At 44.1% G+C, this 19,009-nt stretch overlaps 2 protein-coding genes across 5 annotated transcripts in view; both read left to right on the forward strand.

Annotated features, from left to right (window-relative positions):
- The window catches only part of slc45a3 (solute carrier family 45 member 3), a 53,363-nt gene extending 44,755 nt beyond the window's left edge, over window positions 1-8,608 (forward strand). For all 4 annotated transcript variants that reach the window (XM_034685578.1, XM_034685577.1, XM_034685576.1 and 1 more), the window contains 4 exons: window positions 81-271; window positions 412-1,075; window positions 4,857-5,122; window positions 5,214-8,608. In XM_034685578.1, coding sequence (XP_034541469.1) covers window positions 81-271; window positions 412-1,075; window positions 4,857-5,122; window positions 5,214-5,660 — 1,568 coding nt within the window. In that variant the 3' untranslated portion in view covers window positions 5,661-8,608. The remainder of the gene's footprint in view (window positions 1-80; window positions 272-411; window positions 1,076-4,856; window positions 5,123-5,213) is intronic.
- A 1,077-nt stretch (window positions 8,609-9,685) lies between these two features.
- On the forward strand, window positions 9,686-18,468 carry LOC117814594 (fibroblast growth factor 6-like). The gene is made up of 4 exons (XM_034686027.1): window positions 9,686-10,284; window positions 10,836-10,939; window positions 15,040-15,269; window positions 18,452-18,468. The coding sequence occupies exons 1-3, from the start codon at window positions 9,939-9,941 to the stop codon at window positions 15,214-15,216; spliced, it is 627 nt and encodes a 208-aa protein (XP_034541918.1). The 5' UTR covers window positions 9,686-9,938; the 3' UTR covers window positions 15,217-15,269; window positions 18,452-18,468.
- The last annotated feature ends 541 nt before the right edge of the window (window positions 18,469-19,009 follow it).

Below are 19,009 nucleotides of genomic sequence, written 5' to 3' on the forward strand. Positions count from 1 at the left end.
ACATCCCCTCGTCCTTCCTTGTCTGTGCTTTGTGTGTGTCACCTCTGACCTCCTCTCTGTACCCATGGTTTTGTCCTCAGGTATCGGTCCAGTACTCGGTCTCTTGTTCATCCCTTTGATCGGCTCAGCCAGTGACCACTGCAACAGTAGTTATGGCAGGAGACGGCCATTCATCTGGCTGCTGTCTTTGGGAGTCCTTCTGGCGCTCATCATTATTCCTCATGCTGACGTGCTGGCTGCTCGCCTCGCCTGGGGTGGGCGCACCCTGCAGGTAGGACACGTGTTATTGTTTGGTATTATAGATTTGGTGAATTCTTCCTTCAAAGCACCAAAGTAAAGAGATGTTCTTTTGTTGTCCCATCATTCACCATCGTAGCTTTCTTAATGCTTTATATGTTCTGCTTGCTACAGGTTGGTTTCCTGATCCTCGGGGTGGGGCTCCTTGACTTCTGTGGACAGGTGTGCTTCACACCACTGGAGGCTCTGTTGTCAGACCTGTATCGAGACGAGGAGGACTGCGGCCAAGCCTTTGCCATGTTCTCCTTCATGGTCAGTTTGGGAGGCTGTGTGGGTTATTTGCTGCCTGCACTGGACTGGAGTAATGGTCTACTCTCTGTTTACCTGGGAGGCCAGGCAGAGTGCCTCTTCACCCTCCTCATCCTCATCTTCATCACCAGTGTGCTCATCACCATGAAGGTGTCTGAGGAACCATTGTGTGCTAGTAGTGGCTTAGCTGGACCTGGATCTCTACTGGATTCAGGGGTTGGTACAATAGAGGCCGGCCGTTGCGGCGTGCCACGCTCATGCTGCTACCTGCTGAAGTGCAAGTTGAGACTGCTGAAGTCTGGACCCCTGCTGTGCCTGCTGAGGACTTGCTGGACCATGACCCCAGCCATCTACAGGAGCTACTGCCACGTCCCCCGTGTGATGAGGCAGCTGTGTGTGGCTCAGCTCTGCAGCTGGATGGCTGTCATGTCCTTTATGCTTTTCTACACAGACTTTGTGGGGGAAGGTCTGTACGAGGGTGTGCCCAGTGCATCACCAGGAAGTGCGCCCAAGCAGAGATACGATGAAGGTCAGTGCTCCTCTTCATGGACTTTACCAAAGAGTTGGGTTGTCTTTTGAAAATATGCTCAATGACTATTTTAGAAACTGCCTACTATACTAGCAGTATGTACTGATTTGGCCTAAATTTAGTATGTAGTATTTGAACAAGAGCAAAATCTGCATTATGCCTAAACTACCTGGATATCGTACTGTTTCAGGAAAATGTCTTGGTATGCATCAGACCAGTCTCCCTTCCATACTGTTTCCCACAATGCAGTGTGCTAACGTTCTGCTTCTTCTTTTTTCCGTGAATGACGAGGGCTCTCAGTTTTTAGGTGCTGTGAAAATTACTGAATTCCATATAAACCACTTCTTAACTTTTTAAATCATAAGTGATGCTAAAGAAGCAGTTTATCTATCAGCTTGGCCGTTGTTTACTTCCGCTTTCTGAAACCAGAAATACTGACCCAGCATCCTGCAGAACAGATCCAACAGAACAGTCATACTACATACTAAATTATGCAGTATGCAGTACGTATATTACATTCCTAGGTAGTATGTAGCAGGAGGTTTCTAAAACAGCCAATGTGTCTGTAGCTCAGTGTGTTATGAACAGCACACACAGGTTGAAGCCTCCATTAAGTGGACTGACTTACAGTGCAGCATTATTTAAACCATCTTACCAAATTATAACAACACTGCATGCCATGTGGCTAACTCCCAGCATGCCTCTGAGACTTGAGACCAAGCTTTAGTCTTCATGTCTTAACCTCCACCTTCCGGTCTATGTAACCTGGCTTAGGCTCCATCCTGGCTTTGCTGTCTGCTCTGTCCCAGCTGGGCAGGATGCACTCACATTCCTCCAGCACAGGTGGAGGACAGAGACAGAGCCTGTGTTGCTGCTTGCCTTCCTGCTGACCTTACTTTTACTCCTGCAAAGATACAAGTAGCTACAATTAGCAAAGAGCCTGATACAGAACGTTACCTGACATGATGAACGTTTGTGCACTGATGCCACTCAGCAAGTCGACATCCTTTGATGAAATGTTCTGAAGCCGCTGAGGTTTAACTTTCCATCGTGCCACTTCAGAGACGGTGAAATATATACACTCCGTCTTTATCCATCCCCGTTTCTGCTCTTTGAATCAGAGAGTCGTCACTAATCCTCACAGACAGTCGTATGGCTTTATTCTTAAGCTATGTAAAGGCTCAGCTGTATGGTTCAACCTAAATATATCCTTTTGATAGAAGGTGTACGGGCAGATAAACCTGAACAAATCTGTCCTGTCAGTGGAGTAAGAGGGCCAAATATGCATGGAGACAAAGATATGTTTTATATTATGTTTAAAGAAAGAGCAGTGAGGAGGATGAATGGAGCTCAAGCGAAACGATGCAAGGCAGACATTCTTACCCAGCGTGAGAATTTTACAGATGTTTCCTTTTGTTCAGCGTATCACACCAAATGTCTCCCTCCCTTTGTCAAACACAAAGGTAAACTTTTTAGCTTCACTCCTCACTTTTATTACTTCTTTCCTACCTTTGTGCCTCCTTTAATCCTTGCTCTCAAGCAGCCCTCATCACTCCCTCCCCACATCGCAATTTCAACTATCCATCCTCGTTCTTTTCTCCTCCCTCTCTCTATCTCCCTCTCGGCCTGTGTTTACTTTTCACTTTTTTTCCTCTGCCTCTCCTCCCTGTGCTCGCTGGACCTCGAGGAATGTCACACTCACAAAGAATTAATGTCAGAGAATCAGCACAGAAAGAACATGTTCATTCAAGTCAGGTAGACGGCCAAAGGACACGACTCCGAGGTCTGTGTGAGGCGTGTTTGTTTAATCTGGAACGCGGCGGATGTTATGAAACCACATCATCAGTCTGCAGATGTTCCTCTCCATCAATATTATTCACTTTGTCTGCAGTTGCATGGGTTTACTTATCCATGGTAGCAGATGTGTCGGGAGCTCGCACAGCAGAAACAGCCTCTCCTGCACACACTCTCAGTAGTCTTGGCTCCGTCCCGTCTCTCTGAGGGCTTCACATTTAGGTTCAGGTCAGCTTCTTTAGTGTCTGTGAAGTGGGCTCAGCAGCTTTGCTTTCCAGGAGTAACATGATCCACATACTTCTTTCTCATAAGTGATTTCTGCTCTGCTGCTCAACTTTTGACCCACGCTGTTCACAGAGAGCAGGCTGAGATATCAGGGTGAATGCAGGCTGGAATAAATTACCGTCTAGACGTCTAGTTAGCTCAGCTTCTGTGTGTCAGTACTCCTATAAAAGAATAATTAGGAAACAAACTTGTAGATATTAAAAAGAGGAAATAAATTGAAAAATGTTCCCACACTAACACAATCACACAGTCGACCTCAAGTTATAAAAGTCTGTCCTCAAAACAGTTCCTTTCTGCTGTTTTTGTCTAAATATGGAAATTTGACTTCTCGTTTTCTGCAGTGAGTTGAATGAGAATACAAATTAACTTCAGACTGTATGATGATGGAGAACTTAAACACACTCTCCTTTAAATAAAGCAGGTCATCATGGGTTTAAGATTCAATCAATCTTTATTTATATAGCGCCAAACCACAACAAATGTTATCCTCAGACTCTTTCCAAACAGAGCAGATCTAGATCGTACTCTATGTTCTATTATTAACAAAGACCCAACATCAAGACAGGATAAGATCCAGTCCCATCTTACAGACAGGACTCAGTCTGGTCTCATCTTGATCCACCATGAGCAGAGCACTTTGCAGCATTTAGCAAGTTACAGTGGCAAGGACAAACTTCCTTTAACAGGCAGAAACCTCCAGCAGGACCAGACTCATGTTAGACACACATCTGCTGAGACCGCGTTGGAGAGAGGGATAGAGGGAGATGAAGAGAGAGAGATGATAGTGATGAGACGGATAGTTGTAGTTGTAGCAGCTGTAGTCTGGCACGTCCACAGCAGCAGAGATCCAGAGGAACCTACGAGACAAGGGAGCTCAGGGACTCCAGAAAGGTCTATGGATATTTACTTTATTCAGACAGGAAGAGTTAAAGTAAGAGACAGGCAGAGAGAGGAGAGAGAGGGAAAGACAGGATCCCAGTGTGTGAGGGGTAATATGGCGCTCTTTAAGATGTGTATATATATGTATATATACACCTTATCTTAAATCTCTAATGCTCCATGTTAATCTTTCTCCTTTCTTGTCTGGGTTGAGATTGTGTTGTTAGATGCTAAGTTTGATGCATCACAGGATTCAAGCCTGTCGCTGCTAAAAAATATTTGGATGCTTTGCAGCCAAAATTAAAGACTCGGTTTGGCTGAAGAGGCCTCTTTTTTCTTGTAACTTCAAATTCATGGCTGGTTGGCGAGACCTCGTCTGAATGTGTGTCTTGCTGTCAGACTTTGGCCAAAAGGCAAACTGCCTGAGTAAACAAGCACACTGGGCCTGTGTGTGTCTCCCCCTCTCTGGCTTTAAGGGGATTTATAAGGTTAATACTGTCTGTCTAAGTTCTTCACCCCAAAGAGTGTGTCCATGTGTGTCTGTGTGAGTCCGTGTGTGTCTGTGTCACAGAGCTCTCTGAGTTTCTTCAGGCTGCTCGAGAAGCCTTCCTGTGTGTTTACAGGCTGGAACAGGCAGCTCAACCAAAGAGCTGCTGATCAATCACAGTTCAGGGTTAATAAACAGCAGGTTTGGTGCTGGTCAAGCGTGCATGCAGATGTCAGATAGTTTCTCTAACTACATTAAAACAGTGCTGTCATTATTAAAGCTGGGTCTGCTGTAGAGGATTTCTGCTGGTTGTAATACAGGTACATGTTCTCTCAGGTATCCGTATGGGCAGCCTGGGCTTGTTCCTGCAGTGTGCTACCTCAACCTTCTTCTCCCTGATCATGAGTCATCTGGTTCGCCACTTTGGCTCCCGGTGGGTCTACCTGAGCAGCATGGTGAGCTTCACCATCTCTGCGTTGGTCATCTGCCTTTCTAAGAGTGTGCTCCTGGTCACTGTGATGGCGGCTCTTACTGGCTACGCATACGCCACGCTCCAGACTCTGCCCTACACACTCACCTGCCACTACCACAAGGAGAAAGAGGTTAGTAAAGATCTCATCACTTTATTAATGACTGAGTGGTGTGTCAAAAAATCTGATTAATGAGTGACCCTTCTTTTTCCTGTTGTTTCAGGTCTATATGCCAAAAATCAAAACCAAAAGTGTGCATAAAAATGGTATCGCAGCCAAGCGGGATACAGTGTATCTGACTCCTGCAGAAGAGGAGGGTGGAGTAAAACCCCAAACAGGGACTTCTTATGGTCACACCATCTTCAAGCAGGACATGTATGAATTCTACCCTGGTCAGCCCGGGGTGAACGGCTCATCTCACAGCCCTGGTGGCACAGAGCCAGAGGAGGCTGAGCTGGGGTATGAGAAGCGTGGCGTGGGTTTGGACTTTGCCATCTTGGACAGCACCTTCCTTCTCTCTCAGGTGTTCCCCACCCTCTTCATGGGCATGATTGTTCAGTTCGCTCAGTCTGTCACCGCCTATATTGCCTGCTCTGCCATCTTCGGTGCTGTCGCCATCTACCTGGCCAGTCATATCATCTTTGACCAAAAGGACCTCCTCAAAAGCTGAGACGTGGATGGAAGACATGGGAGAGGTGGAATCACGAATAATCAATCAGTCATGGAGGTTTCATGTGAGAGCCTCAGCAATGCACTACCGTTCCCAGAATGCCTTGTTCCAGTACTGTGTGTTTGATTTCTGAAAGCTCTGTGAGGGGGAGTGAGTGTCGGGTAGGTCAGGGGGGATAAACTCTGTACTGGATGCAAACTAAATATCTCGCAACCTTTAGTCATGACATCAGCTCTGTTTATTGTCTTTTTCCTCAGGTACCAAAAACAGATTTACTGTAAAACTCATCAACCTCAAACACATGGCTACTAACCCTTCATGATTTTAGTAGTGATCTCTGAGCTATCCACAAAGTACAGTCCAATCGGTCCTCAAACATCACGTCATACTCAGCACCGTCTTGCAGATGGTCCTCTGCAGCAGCATCATCAGGCATGTCTGGAGACCGGTCATGGTCAATGTGACAGACCTGTTATCATCCTCAACATGAGAATAGAGAGATTAGATCACTATTTCTGCCCACTCAGAAAATACGATGACCTCACGAGTAACTCTACTGCAGTCAGGATAAAAAAGGGCCATTCCAGGGTGATTATAGTGCGGCAACTTTTTAGAGTTAGGATGACTTGTGTGAGATGGATTTTAAACTAATGTTAAAAGCTCTGTCTGCTAATCATGACAGCGGGCCAAGCTCTGCACATGCTGAATCTTAAATTTTCCATAAAACTGTCATCTTTTATTTGAAGTGTCCCACCTGTTACGTGCCATTCTATTTTTAAATCCATGCCCTTTAATAGCTCTTTATAATCACAACCTTAACTCAAGATGAACCGTATGACACATAGCAGCCCAGATGATACCATCTGGGTTACTCTCCCAGTGTTAACAAAGCTCTTTCAGAGCTGCAGAGGAATTACACAACCATGTTCACAGATAGAGTACAGTTTGGTTGTAAACTGGCCTTTTTGTATCAGTACCCCTTTAAATATCCAAACCCACTCTGACGTTGGCTCCATCAGACGTGCCTCCGCCCCTCAGTCCAGTGTCATCGATGAGTTGAAGACCAGTTTTACTGTAAATATTTTTTACTCTATATCCCTATGGGACATTGTTATGCAACCTGTTGAGGTGAGGTCATTGACTGTGGTGGATTAAGAATGAAGCTGTTTACTGGAACTGGAATATTAGCATCAAACGTCCTCAGTTTAGATAATCAAGACTAATTTAATGGACTGCTCCCCCTACCCCACTGTGTGTCTGATCAGGACTCAGGTCAGCACACTGTCCGTATGCCACTGATAAACTCTTTCCCTGCTGCCTCCAGCTCAGTGTTTAACTGTATATTTAAATGACAATCTAAGACATCCAGATGGGCTTGTTATGTAATGCTGTATGAAAGTTGTGAGGTTATGATCAGATCACAGCACCTGCTCCTGATAGACCAAAAAAGTCATGCATTTAGTGCAAATATTTACTTACTGAAAATGATGCAAGGGGAGGTGCTTCAGTTTGATGGGAAGGTCAATCTGGTGTGTGTGTGTGTGTGTGTGTGTGTGTGTGTGTGTGTGTGTGTGTGTGTGTGTGTGTGTGTGTGTGTGTGTGTGTGTGTGTGTGTGTGTGTGTGTGTGTGTGTGTGTGTGTGTGTGTGTGTGTGTGTGTGTGTGTGTGTGTGTGTGTGTGTGTGTACATAACATGGAGGACAAATGGAAAGCAGGAGTAATATATAAAGGCTGTGCTATTAGAAAGCATTATGAGTGTGTGTGGTTTTACCCATATGAGTCATGATAAACTGCGTTGACTGTAATCTGGTCCATAAGATGCTGTACATCACCACGCTTTGTGGCCTTCAGTTGAACTTAAAAAATTGGCCAGCTCATGTCAACAACGTGCTTGTCTGGCAGTCGGTTAGGAAGTTCATTTGAGTGTTTTGTATCCAGGTCGTGTGATCCTGTGTGAGGGGTGATGAATTATGTTCAGCAGATACAAATAGTCCTGCAGGATCTTATTGCCTGAGGTGCTCGGCATGAGAGAGGTAAAAACAGCAGAGGATTTGTTTGTCGTGTTGACACTGCAGCAAAGAGGAACACTCGCAGCTCAGTTGTCCTTTTCACCCCTCAAAGTGTCGAAGAAAAGCTGAAGTGTCAGGAAAAAAAGGTTAATTTACAAGTGCCTGTACATTTTTCAAAAGTTTTGTACATATGTATTTATTTATTCTGCTTTTATTACAGAATAGCAGGTGTTAAACTATTGGCCCCTTTGGCATAGGGTGAAGGCTGTTTCTGTGAAAAGATAAATTATTTGTATAGATGTGGTTTAGAAGCATCATCGAAGCTATAATTTATTTTAACATTACCAACTTTCTCCTGTAGCTTTGACAACGTCACAGAGTCTGTGTTTAATGTCTGATGTGATTATGTATTGAATGAGCTGCAGATGAGAATACTGAAGGTTATCAGGATTTCCCCCCTGTGGTTGCACACCCTGTATCAGCTGAAAACCTTCTCTAACTGAGATTCTGTGTGATCCGTACTGATGCAGCTTGTGCACCGAAGAAACCTTCTTTTTTTCAATACTGCTTTGTTTGGGTTTATATAACCACTTGTTTCTTCTGAGGAATCTGTTTCATTATCATACTTGGCAGATAAAAACTGCAGGAATCCTTGAACTGGAGGGATTGTTTTGTAGCCCATTTTGCTGTTAACCAAATCTCACTTTCAGACAAAGGTGCCAATGTTTCATCTGAGTTCAGAGTGGAAGTTTCTGTGTCCCATGGAGCGGACCCTTTTCTAAAGTTTTTATTGTCTGAAGATTTCAGTCATTTGTGTCATTTTCTTAAATGCATTCAGCCATAACAAACTGTTGTATTTCATTTTCCATCCATCAGATTGTGTATAAATATGCAGTTACCAAATAGATTTTATACAAAATAAAAGAACTGCATTGTTAAAGAGATGTTGTTCTTCTTTTATTTGGAATCATTTCATCTGCTCATTGTCAGTAAATGTCCCGAGGTTTAAGAAGTCTAAAAGTCTAGATGCTGTTTAGTGGACGGACACTGAAGACCAGACTGAGCTGGAGGGGTCTCAGTGAACTTGGAAATGGTGCCATCCTTTGGATAACCTGAGGAACTGATGTGTGGAGAGAGACTGCTGGTGCGCAACTGCACTGGCTCCACTGACGCATGGGCATGCTGCTGGTGGCATTATCTATTACATGGAAAAGATGATAGGCTTTCATGTTGCATGGAATGGCATGCTGACTATGTGTCCCATTCCATGACAGGCCTCTCCAGTTTGCTCCTCATAGTTCTCGCGATTGCACCATGGGAAATTCACGAGTTAAGGGGGACTTATTAAACTACGAGACATTTTTAAAATGCCACTCTTGTCCCCGTTACCAAACCACGCTGAGGGGGAGTCTGTGTCTTGCTCAAGGACACGTCAGCAGGGCGGATGCTGGCTGTCACTAAAGTCTTAAACCCTCATGGTGTAGCAGCTGAGAGAAACTGGACCCTACTCCAGCTGATTTTCTCATTTTAGGCCCAGAAAAAATCAGTTTGCAGGGGAAAAGTTCTTCAGCGGCACAGCAGAGTAAGTGGGACCACAAGAGCCCTGTCATTGCTCTCCGGTGACAAGTGGGCCTGTTTTTACACCTTCCTTCTAAATAAGGAAGCGGCCTGACAGACATATGACCACCGACCCAATTTGGGAGCAGCCCGAGTGCCTCACCGCGTCCCACGGCCGCTGAACGCCACCAATAAGCTTTCTGCCCTTCCTGTGCAGCAGTGACAGTAGACTATTCCCTCAACTCTCCACAGACTTGATATTTTCCTGCTGTCAGCACCCGCTCTACCCTTGTATTGTCCCAACGGTGAAGTCAGCATGATGTCATCCAGGGATGCGATAGCCCTGGCAAGGTTGAAGCAGGGTTTTCGGTGAGTGGTGGAGGATTTGTTCTGAACTCTTACCGAGAGGGAGACAGAGAGGGGAAGAGAGAGAGAAAGAGAGTGTGTGTAAGAGAGAGAGAGAGGCGCGGAGGAGCTGCAAAACATGGTAATCACCACCACCAACATCACCATCACCACCACCATCACCTCCAGCTCTGCCGCGCACTCTCCCGTCTCCTCTCCTCCTCTGCACCGGGGCTTGCGTTTCATGCCCATAGCCCAGATCTGCGCTCCAAAAATAACCCTCAGCCAGCATGCCGAAGGAAGCAAAACAAGAAGAGCGGTATTTTTAGGGTCATTAAATTGGACCACGTGGCCCGAAGGTAAACCGGATGGCCGTTGCGCAAAGGCTCCTCGTCAGTATGTCCTGCGAGGCCGGCACGCCGCACTGGACGCTGACCGCCGTGGTTCTCCTGGGCTTTCTGCTGGGGATCGTGTCAGCGTACCCGTTACCGAGCAGCAGGACAAATGCAACTTTACTGGAGAAAAGATGGGAGACCCTCTTCTCCCGCTCTGCACTGGGGATCTCCGGGGAGAAACCGGAGCTGAACTGGGAGAGTGACTATCTGCTGGGCATCAAAAGAGTGCGGAGGCTCTACTGCAACGTAGGCATCGGGTTTCACCTTCAGGTCCTCCCCGACGGCAGGATAAACGGTGTACATAATGAAAACCAGTACAGTGAGTTATTCCTCCACCGATGTAATGCAATAGACATAAAAGAGAGGCAGTCAGTGAGCATGGATCTGTGATGGGCAGGCTAGTCATCCCCTCTATTCATTTGCATGATCATATGTCATCCCACTCTGAGGGAGAATTGGATTTCTTCCACAGCAAAGACAAATCTATTAAAAATAAGTATCCATCAGTGCTGAACACCCCCTCCTCCCCCACGCTCAACCATGACATGAATGTATGGACGCTTTTAGACACAACTTATTTTTACGCAGCTCAGTGAGGGCGGTCCAGAGACCAATAGCCGTGCACGTCCATGCAATTACTTCAATTATTGCAATAACCTGAGTGCGCTTAATTGGCACGCGCCTGGATGCAAATGGAAGATGGGGTGAAAGATGCAGAACAAAGGCTCGGCATGCTGCGCAGCAATCTGCAAGGTTACACCCATAGACGCGGGGAGAGCACAATGCTACAGTCACCATGATATAACAGTGAAGCAGCCAGGATGGTCGGATGGATTATACTCTAATGATTCACTCTTTGTCTTGGTTTAGGTCTAATAGAGATCTCCACCGTGGAGAGAGGAGTGGTGAGCCTATACGGGGTGACGAGTGAGTTGTTTGTCGCAATGAACAGCCGAGGAAGGTTATACGGAACGGTAGGTATGCACAGCATTTCATTTATTGTCCAGCAATGTTAGTCAAAGACATCCTGGAAATAGGACGCACTTGCGTCACTTGCTTAGTGGTGTATTTTGGGATGGGACTCCAGCAGCAGAGCTGCTCGGTATGCGTTGCGAAATCTATATATTTTAATTTCATCAGGAATGTATAAAGCTCTATTTAAAGCAAGTGTGCCAGGCCTAATGGCCTATGGGTACATAATGATGAGGCTAACAGATGCAGGGTCGAGTCCTGACGCCTCTAATGTGGTCGTGTGTGTGTGTGCGTGTGTGTGTTAGTGTGTGTGTGAGGAGGAGGGAAAACCCCTTGACGCAAAGGGACCTGTCAGCAGAGCTGCCAATCGATTTTAACGGCAAAGCGCTTATTTTGCTGGAACAGAGCGCGCCACACACCACACACCGCCAACAGCGTCTCCCAGCTCAGCTTCCCACAGAATACTGATAGACCAGGGAGAAAATCAGATCTCTGTTTGAGGTGAGCAGACCTGAACCGCTGCTCTTTTCTGAGAAACACCAGGAACATTAAACATGCTAAGAAATGAGACCAGTATGCACAGCCCCTTCTCTAATTTGTCATATATCTCATTGGCTCACCCTCAATAAGACCTGGATCTAAAGAAGGAGATCCTGCTGCTCTAACTCTGACCTGTCTGGAGACTAGTGAGAGCTTAAAACCAGTGATGAGGCTATGACAGATGAAAAATTATGTGTAGTTGTTTCACTGAATAGAAACAAACCTGTAAGGTGAACTACCTCACTCTTTGATCCTCACTTTTTTATTACACATGGTTTAAACACTACACTGTTTAAGTTCCTCAAAAATATCTATATTTTACTCTGTTTTATGTTTCTAATCCAAACACACATCCTCCATCGCATATATTCATTTATGCAGGGTGGTCATGTCTTGATATTTTGAAAGCTTTGTTGCGTTTCTCGCCCTGAAAACAAAGAAACTGAAGAAAGTTGGTATGACTGTTGGATTGGTTTATCCACAGCTCACAGGTGAGATGAGTTTGTAGAATAACTGAAAGTAACCTTCAGAAAATGTGATCCATTTTCTTCAAGAGCAGTGACAGCTATTAGGGTATAAATGGCCAAAGTGTAGGAGGACACGTTGTGTTGAGCGGAGTCCTGCTGACAAACGGCTGCTGGTTCACTTGTCATGGCAAATATATTTGACAGACAAAATGCGAGTCGGTTATCTGGTCGTGAGTGATGAAGCGTTGGCTTGTGAGCAGGCTGATGATCTGATAAGAGATTGAATTAGGCCACATGGCTTCTGACAGAGAGTATTTTCTCTGCTGCTGTACAAAGCATGAACTGTCAGCACAGCATAACAGAGCCGCTCTTTTATTCTCCGTGGTGACAGAAACTCCATTTAGAGATTTATTTTGTGGGATTTTATGAGAAAAGTTCTTCAGTGATCAGCGTTACTGTCATAATTCAAATCTCCCTGATAAATGTCACAGTGATTTCAGTCTCTTGTTGTCTCTTTAAATGTTTTTTTGAACATGATGGCAAAATGTCAAACTATTCCTTTAAATTCAGCAGTTCAAGTATATAAGTTCTTATGTTGTTTCACGTGAGTAGACTATAGCTGACTAACCAGACTCACTCCTGTGACCCACAAGATCAGGGTGCACTGACTGACCGGCTGGGGACTGGATCGGGTCATCTTGAGCCTCTTCAGTCGTTATCAGTGACCGCACAGTCCTCTGAAATATTGCCGATCTCAGAGTTTCACACACCAGCACATGGCTCATGCCATGTGCACAAGGACACACACAAGAAATAACATGTCAGCAGTGTGGACATGAAATGCCCATTACAGGCAAACATGCATTGACCTACAAGAGGATAAACTCAGACTTTTTTTATGGTACAATAATTTGTCCACTTATTAAATATAAGGTAGAGATCTACAGAAACACACTGAACCTGTGCAGACATCTGTCGGTCTGTGTGTCACTGTGAACACAAACTCCAGGGAGCAGCGTGCTTCATTCACAACTCAGAGAGAGGCTTGGGGAACAGATCATCAAAATGTGATCTAAGTATTAGTCCTGTGATATTGGCTTAAGTCGGTCACTTCAATGATAAAACCTCAGCTTGTGAGCCTGTGATGAAAATGTTTGACCTGCCATGAGATTAATCACTTTGCAGGAAATATTATAGATTAATGCATATTGATCATTTATAGATGTAGAACTAGTCTCTGCAGCTTCTAGTACCATTGTCGGAGGCAGTGACAGAGAGGCTGACTGGAAGGAGACTGCAAGCAATACTCCACTGAAACAGTTCCCAACTGTAGGTATTTGTTGGGTGATTATTAAAATTCTTCAGGAGTCATTCAGGTTTTCTGGAGGAGAACGGTCTGTGTTTTATCAATGATATAAAAATAAATATTCATCAGGAAAAGTTATCCGAAGTCAGACTTAAAAGAAATGGCCATCAATTGGTGCAACTGTGGCTCAGTCCTTCGTCTCTCAATCAGAAGGTTGGCAGTTCAATCCCAGTACCGGCAGTCACATGCTGAAGTGTCCTTGGGCAGACACTGAACTCCAGATTGCGTGAATGTGTGTGAATGAGATTAACTAACACTGATGGTGTCTTACTATAGCAGCCTCTACCATCCATGAGTGAATGTGGTGTGACTGGGTGAATGTGACGAGTAGTGTAAAAGAGCTTTGAGTGGTCAGAAAGACTAGAGAAGAGACATACACTACCAGTCAAAAGTTTGGACACACTTTCTCATTCAATGGTTTTTATTTATTTTAATTATTTTCAACATTGTAGATTAATACTGAAGACATCAAAACTATGAAATAATCTGGGTTTGCCATAATCTGGATTACAACAGTAGTCAAATAGGGCTATCCATTGTGTACTAACCCTACCTCTGAACAACACAACTGATGGTCTCAAACACATTAAGAAGTCATTCTACAAATGAACTCTTGACAAGGTTCATGTTAATTAGAAACCATTCCAGGAATACACTTCATGAAGCAGACTGAGAGAATACCAAGAGTGTGCAAAGCTGTCATGAAGGAAAAAGGGGGCTACTTTACAGAATCTGAAATATAAAACATATTCTGCTTTGTTTAACACTTTTTTGTTCATTCAATAATTCTATATATGTTCTTTCATAGTTTGGATGTCTTTGGTATAATCTAAAGTGTTTCCAATAATTAAAATAAACACAAACCCTTGAATGAGAAGGTGTTTCCAAACTTTTGACTGGTTGTGTATAGTACAAGTCCATGAACAAGTGCATCTCTCCAAAACATTTACATTAAAGAAATCAGAACCACAAAATCAGAACCTGCAGTAGATTAAAAAAGACACTGAAAATGTGCTGCAAAGAAGCTGTGTAGCTCTGATAGCAGTACCATAAGCTGAATTTATCCAGCACCTGGAGCATGGGGGAACTGTTGGTGTGTACGGCTCTCACTAACACAAGACGTCTGCGTCACCTACAGGTTGAATTTGTCATGGGGGAACACATGGGGAGTCGTGATTTGGGTTCTGTTGTGAGGACTGAATGTGTCGTGTTGCTTTTTGGGTTTGTTTTCTGACTTTGCTTTATTGCCAAATGTTTTTTTTTGTTTTTCTTTCTCTGGTATTTTTTTTCATTAACAGCATATTTTAAATGTTTTTTTTTTTATTATTCATGTTTTATTTCAAAATTTCTGAATTTCTTCTGATGGAAAACTTTTCGGCTGCTGCAACAGGTTACCTTTAAGTGCTACTGTAAAATCATCTGTTGTCCTATATATTCTATTTGTGTGCAAACATCAGCTGACCTGACAGATGAACTGACTCAGTGTGCTTAGTTAAATTACAAAACCTTATTTTAAAGCAGGAAGTACACACTCCTTTGAGAGGTGTTGCTCGAGTTTGGATGTGTTAAATATAAATTCATTGTTCCCAGAGCTGTTTGTCGTCTAAATTTAGAATCATATTTTTATGCATTGTTCATATCTTTTTAATGTTCTGCTTCAAACCAAAAACTGTCTCCTTCTTGAGTTGTTGACTGAATCGCACGCTGTCTGTGTCTTTGTCCTCTGCAGACAGGCTTCCACGACGAGTGCAAATTCAAGGAGAGCATGCTCCCAAACAACTACAACGCCTACGAGTCTCTGGTTTACAGAGGCTCCTACATAGCACTCAGCAAGCATGGCCGCGTGAAGAGGGGCAACAAGGCCACCACTGCCATGACTGTGACGCACTTCTTACCCCGGATATGATGAGCAAAAACTGGCAATAACAAACTTATTTGCACATGTGGATTATTTCCCAGGTAACATAAATACCGTATACGTACGTCCAAACATAAAAAACAAAATGGACTGAAAAAGAAAGAAATACCACTATATATGACAGTATTTATTCAAACTTTATATGTATATTTGGGTAGCTTACTTTGTATTAGAAATGATGGAAATGCCATTCTTTGCTGCTTTTATGATTTTCATCATTTTGTGACATGGAGGGGATGGAGAGGTGTCAGTTATCCCCTCAGTTTCTATGGGTGCTTGCTGGAGCTGGTTGAGCCCTTGGCCTGTCAGTGGATGACAGATCATCCTTTTGGAAATGAAATGGATACGTTATTACCTCAAAGCACCATATCCTGGGAGGAAGAGAAAGCAGAAAAAGAGAAATGTATGCATGAAATTTCTACAGAGAAGAATGCCTGTTTACTGAAAATGATTTCGTTGTCATCCATGAGGGACTTGGACATTTCCCTTCCTCTGTATTTGGTTATCTCTGTCGCTGTCAGGGCAACTTGAGCACTTGCAAATATGGCGCTGGTTTTTCTTGCTTTGTCATGAGGTGGCGGTGCCTTGAATTCCTACTTGCGGCCCCCTTCCCCAAGCATGTGAGAAACGTGGTGCTCGAGTCAGAAATAGGAATGAAACGCAAGTCATGACTCCCTCTGGCACCACCCACGGGGCTGTAGCCCAATTCCTCGAGGGCCAGAGGTTTCTCTACTTTATTTTCTTTCCATAATTAGATAAATTAAGTAATTGAGACTCTATGCTGCACAGGACCCGGTGGAGCCTCTTGTTAATATGGAAAGCTACATTTAGAGTCGGCACTCATCCCCCTGCCCCACATGCCCCACATGTCCAAGGGAGCTTTGACAATCCCAGGTTTTACTTTCACAAGTTTTAGCAGCCGGATCATGAGTGTGAACCGTATGTTTGGCCGTGACATTACTTTAAGAATGAGTGTGGACTTGTGTGGTTTCAGAGCCTCTTACATTGAAAGTAATGTAATGCCCTCTGCTGAACAGGATATCATAGACCTGACACTATGAGCATGCAAACGTCCTCTGCTCACGTCCGTCTGCTGTATGTTGGACCCCCTTTGGTTCAAATCTATAGTGTTGACATTTTGTTGTTGATGACTCATATTTATTTATTCTTTTGTTTTAATCTATCGCAAAAGTGATGATGGGAGTGGTTTGACTTTGACACTGGATGCTGATATTTGGCACTTAAAGTAAAATAATCTTGCAGAATAAGAGGAGAGTAACAGTGGCTGCTGATGTGTGATTGTCTGCTTCATTCATTTATAGTCGTGTGAATACATCAGTGAGGTTTAGAGAGCACTTGAGCTGATTCAGAGTACATGATGATTTGTGAACAGTACTTAAGGTGACTCTCCGTCTGCTGTCTACATGATTGCGCTTATGATCCCAGACTTTATGCATTATTCTGATTGGTCACTGGGCTACAGTGAGGTAAAGTTGCCAAAGCAGTGAACCAAAGGGTAGCAGCGTTCATTTGGCTCTGTGTGTGGAGCATTACATACTTGAATTCACCGAATGCTTGCGTCTTCTGTTGATACTGTAGCTTTTTAAAGAGTGACGACGACGAGGAGGTGGTGGAGGGGGCAGAGAGCAGAACGCAGTGATGTTCAGAGGACTTATATGGGACTCTGCATGTAGCACTGGTTGTTTGTTTAACTCGGCAAGGATGTGGATAATGCGGGGTAAAATACTTGAGCATCAGGCTGGTGGGCCTCTCTTCGGTTAATGACAGACCGGACACAGAGCAGGGTCCCGGGATTCTTTGTCGGACTCGTCTGAGCCACTTTTGTACCAAGGTCGAGGAAGTGGTCCTTCAGTCCTCTGTTCATTCAGGCGTGTTTTCCTGTCGCCTCAAAGACTTTAAAGGAGTTGTTTCAGTCGTTTCTGCACCTGAAGAGGACAAAGAAGTTATCTGGAAATGTGCAATGAAGGCATGAATGACCTTCACGTATTCTATTCTGGTGATCAGAGTCTGTTTAATGTTGAAGGTGCATCTCAGCTCAGTTTGGATAGTTTCAATACAGTTGTCAAGTTTTGGTGTCTGACCTGCAATACTGCATGTAGGAAACACTGGTCAGGCCGATCTGGAGAAACATGAGCAGACAGAAAGTAGCAAGACTCTCATGAGTGCATGTTATCATATTTAACCTCATGCCCTTCTAACATTACTGTAATACACTGACAAAAGTCTGTGAGCACTGGTTCACGTGCTCTTTAAGCTCCAGCTCATGTCTAGTAGCAGAGACGAATGTGTGTGTGTGTGTGTGTGTGTGTATGTGTGTGTGTGTCTGTGAGCGTGTGTGTATTCAACTGAGCATGCTCCTGTCATGTTCTGTTTCTGCTGCAGCGTCAGTAGAGATGATATCAGTTAAATTTACCATGAGTCAGGAATAACAGAGCATTGTCTGTGCAAGCTGATGTACTGTACTCTCCTCAGAGAAGATGATGAAGATGAGAGGGATGAAGGAAGTAATCGCAGAGACTCCTGAGGGATGCCAAGAAAGCACTGCTGGGGTTTGAGCCGGCAGTCATGTAGCAAAAGGCCACGTATAAAGAATCAAATGCTTCCAGGAGCGAGATGAAGAGCAGGTCGTCTGTCGGACTGATTACTGTGATCCAGGAGAACAACTTGATTAATGTTTGTTTTTTTGACACCTTTGATGTTGTTTTGAGGAGGATTTGCCTCAAGCAATTATTACACATCTCATTTTGACTGATCAGCCTTTATCACGTGATAAATGATCACTGTTGGGTCTGATTTTGTGGCAGTGAGCATTTGTAGAAAAGGTATTTTGGCTTTCTTGTGACATTTTACAAAAGGTGCACACTTTTTTGATGGAGTGCAATTTACTGAGCAGGGGTAAATGCTTTGTTTCTTAATGTTTGTTCATCACAACCAGCTGACATGCAAGATCAGAAGTACCTTTCTTTGGTGCCGCTGTCCGGGTGCTTCCTGTTTGTCATTTCTAAGTTATGGCTGTGTGTGTGTTCGGGGGGGCTCTGTCAGCACAATGATGAGTTGTAAAATGATAAAAGCTCCTCTAATAGAAAGAGACACCTGATAGTTTCACACTGTTTACAACTGAGAGCATCTTTAAAGCCGGAGAAGTGACAGAGTGGAGGTAATACTAACCTGTCACATGTTCTTTACATGATGTGATTTAAAGGCAGAAGAGTAACTGAGAGATGGTTTGAAAAGTCGGCCGACACCTTGAGACACTGACCCTTACCGTGTCAGCTCTCTCCTGATGCATACAGAGTAGTAAACAGAGTCGGTGTGTGTCGCCCTCTTTGTTTATGAATCCAGTTTGTGTATCATTTGTCATGCAGCTGGTTTTAAAATGCGTTGGTTCACAGGGAACTGGAGGTTTTCAGGAGGATCTGGGATCAGATGTGTGTATGTGTGTGTGTTTGTATGTATACGTGTGTGTGTCCCTGTGTGCCGGCAGCCTTTGTGTTTCTCTCTCAGTTTTCTATTCCTGCACTGAGGGGAGAGTGCTTCCTCTGAGTCCCCCTCCTCTTTTTTAACATATACCTCACCTTCTGCCTTAGTTCCGATTATTGAAATGATTGTAAATTAGTTTGAAACAACAGACTTCTCCAATCATTTGTTTCTGAAAAATATGATGACGAGTAAGTAAAATACTATATTACAAATGGTTTTCCTTTTATTTTTGTACGTATGTGCTGTGCACAGCAGTCAACTGTATTCCTGAGATGATAAT

The sequence above is a fragment of the Notolabrus celidotus genome, chromosome 6, assembly GCF_009762535.1.
Source record: "Notolabrus celidotus isolate fNotCel1 chromosome 6, fNotCel1.pri, whole genome shotgun sequence".
Taxonomy (NCBI): Eukaryota; Metazoa; Chordata; class Actinopteri; order Labriformes; family Labridae; genus Notolabrus; species Notolabrus celidotus.